Source organism: Lolium perenne, chromosome 1, assembly GCF_019359855.2.
Source record: "Lolium perenne isolate Kyuss_39 chromosome 1, Kyuss_2.0, whole genome shotgun sequence".
Taxonomy (NCBI): domain Eukaryota; kingdom Viridiplantae; phylum Streptophyta; class Magnoliopsida; order Poales; family Poaceae; genus Lolium; species Lolium perenne.
The window spans coordinates 234,889,034-234,893,729 of NC_067244.2; the positions used below are offsets into that span (position 1 = coordinate 234,889,034).

General features: G+C 47.4%; 1 protein-coding gene across 1 annotated transcript; it reads right to left on the reverse strand.

Annotated features, from left to right (window-relative positions):
• Positions 1 to 1,726: 1,726 nt before the first annotated feature.
• LOC127325967 (uncharacterized) lies at positions 1,727 to 4,438 on the reverse strand. The gene is made up of 3 exons (XM_051352782.2): positions 4,129 to 4,438; positions 3,401 to 3,511; positions 1,727 to 3,287 (listed from the first exon to the last, which is right to left on the reverse strand). The coding sequence occupies exons 1-3, from the start codon at positions 4,393 to 4,395 to the stop codon at positions 1,998 to 2,000; spliced, it is 1,668 nt and encodes a 555-aa protein (XP_051208742.1). The 5' UTR covers positions 4,396 to 4,438; the 3' UTR covers positions 1,727 to 1,997.
• Positions 4,439 to 4,696: the final 258 nt, after the last annotated feature.

Consider the following 4,696-nt stretch of genomic DNA (forward strand, 5'->3'; position numbering starts at 1 on the left):
CAATTTTTAGTGTCCTGCGAGCAACTTTGGTACTCGGCCGAGCAATTTTAGTGTCCTGTAGAGTAACATTAGGAGTTGTTGCTGCAGCTGTTGTGAAGCCTACCATCGTTGTGAATCAAAGTGTTTTTGTTGGACACCAAAGTTGCTTTGCCGCATACCAAAATTGTTTTCCCGCACAATAAAGTTGCTCTGTCGTGCATCAAAGTTGCTTGTTAAAAAATTGTGTCGAAACATATGAAAATGTGGTCTAGTTTCGAAGCTCTCGTCGTTTGGATTCTAAAAGTGAAAACGGATTGTAATTTCGCCGCACGGTTTAAAAATTACAGCTTTTTTAAAACAACAAAGTGATATCAACTAGCCTACTTTTTTGACAGCTGTACACATCTTTTCGTGTGAGCACTTTCCATTTTGGTTGACCGCTCAGAATAACTAACAGGCATGCGGCCGCTCGCTAGACGTGTCCAAGAAAATAAGACTTCTTGTTGGTCCATTTTTTTATTACCCCTAATTCTTATCTAAATTACGGCACTGCCACCGGTAAGTGAAAAGAAAACGATTCGTCTATCGTCTAGCGATTCGTCCGTGCCGTGTTTCCTCAGTCGGCCCATCTAATCTCTTCGTGTATCACTGTGAACCGGCCCAGCCAAAAGCCGTAGCGTCGCCATCAACGGAGTACAAACCAAGAAACTCCTGCGCGTTCGGCTCATCTTGAATCTAGGGGATCATGACCGTGTAGGACAAAAGACTAATCCAAACTCAAGTACGAGTTGGCTTCTTCTTGACTTCCCTGGACCTTTAAATATGAGAGCGATTAGATTGCCAAGCATCAAATCGATCGAAGCTTATAAACGAAATCGTGGTCAGGCGAGCTAGCGATTCGACGATGGATAGAAACGAAGTTGACATCGTGGGCGAGAAGAGGAAGACAATCGCTCTGGTCAGATAACCATCGATCTATTTTAGAGGAAATATAAGTAGAAGACGGTCTGGCTTTTTCTTCATCGACATGTTCAGGATACCATTGACGCTAGTGCACAATTGTCAACTATATGCTCCAAAGATAGAGGAAATACATTTTCGAGGAATTCATAATACTCTTGGTTAGTTTATCAGCAACTATTTTGGATCGGATATAAAATATATTTGTTTTTTCAGATGCCCCCGTATAGTGAATGTTGTTAGATTCTATTTTTTCTCTTAGTATATGAGTAGCAAAATTGATGAAAAAACCATCAATGAGTAAATATGTATTTCCAATTTCGAAATATTCACCAAAATCCAAACGTGTGTATGCACCTAGCTTTTCAAAGTGTTGTAGGACCGTCAAAATTCCGGTAACAAAATTAAAAAAGCATTGTCTAACATAATACTACTTTTGTTGTGCCATGAAGAAAAAAGTTGAAGTATTGCTTTTTGGTTATAATGATGTTCAATGTGAATTTGGACTTTTGGGGATATTTTGGATAGTACTAACCTTTTTCGACGAAAAGTTTATTGTTTCACTCCCGGTGCAACGCACGGGCTTCTTTCCTATAAGACTTAAAGGACAGAGATAGTTTCAAGATGACATAAAGCACAGAAATCATCCATACCGCTGTCTATACTCGAGAGCAGATAAAACATTATCATTGTACCCCTGGATCATCCATGTACAACTATAGTTTCAAGCCAGCCTTGCAGCAGTATATATTTTAACCACCCAGTCCTTGTATGGAACATACTGCTGTGAGATGAATCAACCATTGCCCCATGTTCACTGAAAAATCTGGCAGGAGTGTGGCACTTTGACATCAGAAAATGAAGAATAAATACAAAATGCATTTCTGCAGAAAGGCACGGCCAGTCTCAACTTTGGAACATAAGGCTTGGTGACACTTGGAACCCGTTCCTGATACATTGATCACTGAGGTTTGGCTTTGGCCGCTCATAAAAGATGTACCATTATAGATAAAAGGATTGGATATCAATGGCCAGTCCCGCAGTTCCAGTCTCTGCAATCATGATTCCTCCTCAAGCATGTCGATGAAACGCCTTCCATCTGACTTCTGAAAGACTGACTTATCAAAGTGCAGATCGTTGGTCGAGACCGCCTCAAATCTGGTCCAGAGTTCCTTCTTGAGTGTGGTTTCACCAGCGTGCCTTCCCTTCAGGTTAGTGCTTTCCAAGCCTTTCCAGGGAGTACCAAGCAAGGCCTTGCTATGCACCGCTGGAGTTTGGATGGGATTGTCATCTGGAAGATCCAGCCTTCCCTTCAGGTTATTGCTTTCCAAGCCTTTCCAGGGAGTACCACCAACCGCTGGAGTTTGGATGGGATTGGCATCTGAAAGTTCCTGTCTCCCCTTCATTTTACTCCTTTCCAGACCTTTCCAAGGAGTATCCTTTGCTTGAACTGGAATAGGCTTATCATCTGTTGGACTGGGATCCATTAACACACAGGTCTTGAGGGGTGACAAAAACCAGTCAAGAGCCTCATCAGCCTCTCTCCTTCGGCGTACATCTCCAGCGGGTAGATTAAACCCATACATCTCTGGATACCTTGACGCCAGATCCTTTTCATCAGACAACATGTCATCAGAGGCTGCAGAAGGCTTGTTGTCACTCTCAGCTGCTCCAGCACTGAGAACACCGTCCTTGCTTGAGCCCTCTGATATTGGAGAGAACACATGTTGTTTGCCTCGCAACGCTGTCTTCAGACATGGACTAGGCAGTGCTATCCTGCTCTTCTGAATTGAGAAACTAAAAGGCGAACACAGGCCGTCTTCTGACGAGCCTTTCTTCGCTTTAATAAGATGAGGTGTCGTCGCAGTAGCCCTTGCTTCCTTTGCCTTCACGCTTTGCTCCAGATCAGGACGATTGTCATCAGAAATGGTGAGCTTCCAAACAGGCAAATTGGGAAGATTCAGCTCATCCATGCTGGCAGCAGTCTTCAACTGCGTTTTGGATGATCTTGGGCACCTAGATGAGCCTGCCTTTGTCTTTGGCAATGGTGTCAAGAGAAATAACTGCTTCCCACTCTCGACCATGCATGACCCGGTACGCCATGAAACCAGAGGCGAAGGCGAGACAATCAGGTCGGTCTCAGGCAAGTTGCTGCTGCTGCTGCTGCAGACCAAGTTGTGCGAAGTTGATGTTGCCGGGCCTGCTTGGGGCAAGATGCTGGTGCTGGGGAACAACTTGTCATTCCCTTTTGCTGCAGATTTTGGAAAGACCTCCCTGGGTTGCTTCGAGGCATTCTCAGTTCTGGCTGGAGAAGCTTCAAGCGCTTGCTTAAGTCTCGAAGACCATTGCTGCGTAAGAAGAACAAAAACAGTGATGAGGAGAGACAAGACATAATTAAAGGGCACATGGTCATGTATATTTGCTTCAGGAAATAAGTGAAAGATTTGATGACAGTGCCCACCTTCAAAGAAGAGTTGGTGTCTGACAGGAAGGCGCTGAAGGATTCGATCTCTTGTTCCCCTCTTGTGGATATCTTCTGGCAATGCAGAGCATTGGAGACCAGTTCGTCGATCTGAATGAGGGAAAACAGGAATAGGCATTATAAGAAGCATCAAATTGATAAGCTCGTCTCTAACAGCACAAAAATATATATACGAGTACTGCATCATGGACAAGGGAATCATTAAGTCACTTCCGTTCAATGGACAAACAAGTGACTACGGTTTCAGTCCACACACATACATAAACAAGTGATGATAAATCAGAAACAGTGATGAGAAATCAGAAACATAGACAGAACACTCTACGAGGATACCAGGCCTGCAACAGATAGGATGGGGGATTTTGCAATCTACCATTTCGTTCTTACGAACACCTGCACAAAGGTACACAATCACCGGTGGTCACTGCAGGCATCCCCAGTAATACGCAGCCCCGATTTCCCAAATCGATACAGGGCCCGGATGATACAGCATTAACCGAGAGCACCTGGCTCAAATCCCAGCCGACCCCATCCAAACGATGAAACTAGCACCGAATCGATAGCAATCGGAGCCACCATCTCGTCTCAAACGAGGGGGGAGGCGCAAGAGCAGCACACGGTATTCCGCATCGCTAACCTAGCAGACTACCCGGCGAGAACGGAACGGAGGAAGGGAAGGATGGAGGGTGGCGGTCGGGCGGATCTACCTGGGACACGAGGCCTGCGAGACCGGAGCTGGCGAGGAGGAGGCGGTAGAGCGCCGGCTCTGCCGTGGCGGCGGACGCGGATGGGGTCGTGGCGGCGGCGGGCGCGGAGGGGGTCGTGGCGGCGGCGGGCGCGGAGGGGGTCGTGGCGGCGGCGGGGGGCTTGCGGCGGAGGGATCCCGGCGGCGGCGCGTGGGGCGTCCTGTTGCCGGAGAGGACGCGCAGGGGGCGCCGGCGCGCCGTGGACTTGGGTCCCTGGCTCTTCTGCATCGGAGGATTGGGCGGGGGGAGGTGGGTGGCGGCCAACGGTCGGGAAGCGAGGGTGGATTTGAAACCCGTGCCGTGCGGCTTCCAGAAGGAGCCGCCGGGCGAGACACGGCAACCAAGCCAACGAGGGTTTTCTCGCTTCGAGATTCGTGCGGGGCCAACCAGCACAGCACAACGCCGGCGTAGGGCCTGATTGCCTACTCAACAATAGTTTATCTCGCATTAGTCTACAGATCCCAATTAATCATAATGGCTTCGAGGATTTTGTTGCGTGGTCCTTTAGTAAACATGGCATGTATACTGT

Bases quoted from the DNA above. Each gene is read 5' to 3' on its own strand.
- LOC127325967 (XM_051352782.2), bottom strand. From the start codon at position 4,395: ATGCAGAAGAGCCAGGGACCCAAGTCCACGGCGCGCCGGCGCCCCCTG. The intron at 3,512-4,128 runs GTAGATCCGCCC...TCCCTCATTCAG, and splicing joins TCGCAGGCCTCGTGTCCCAG to ATCGACGAACTGGTCTCCAA. The intron at 3,288-3,400 runs GTGGGCACTGTC...CTTCTTACGCAG, and splicing joins ACACCAACTCTTCTTTGAAG to CAATGGTCTTCGAGACTTAA.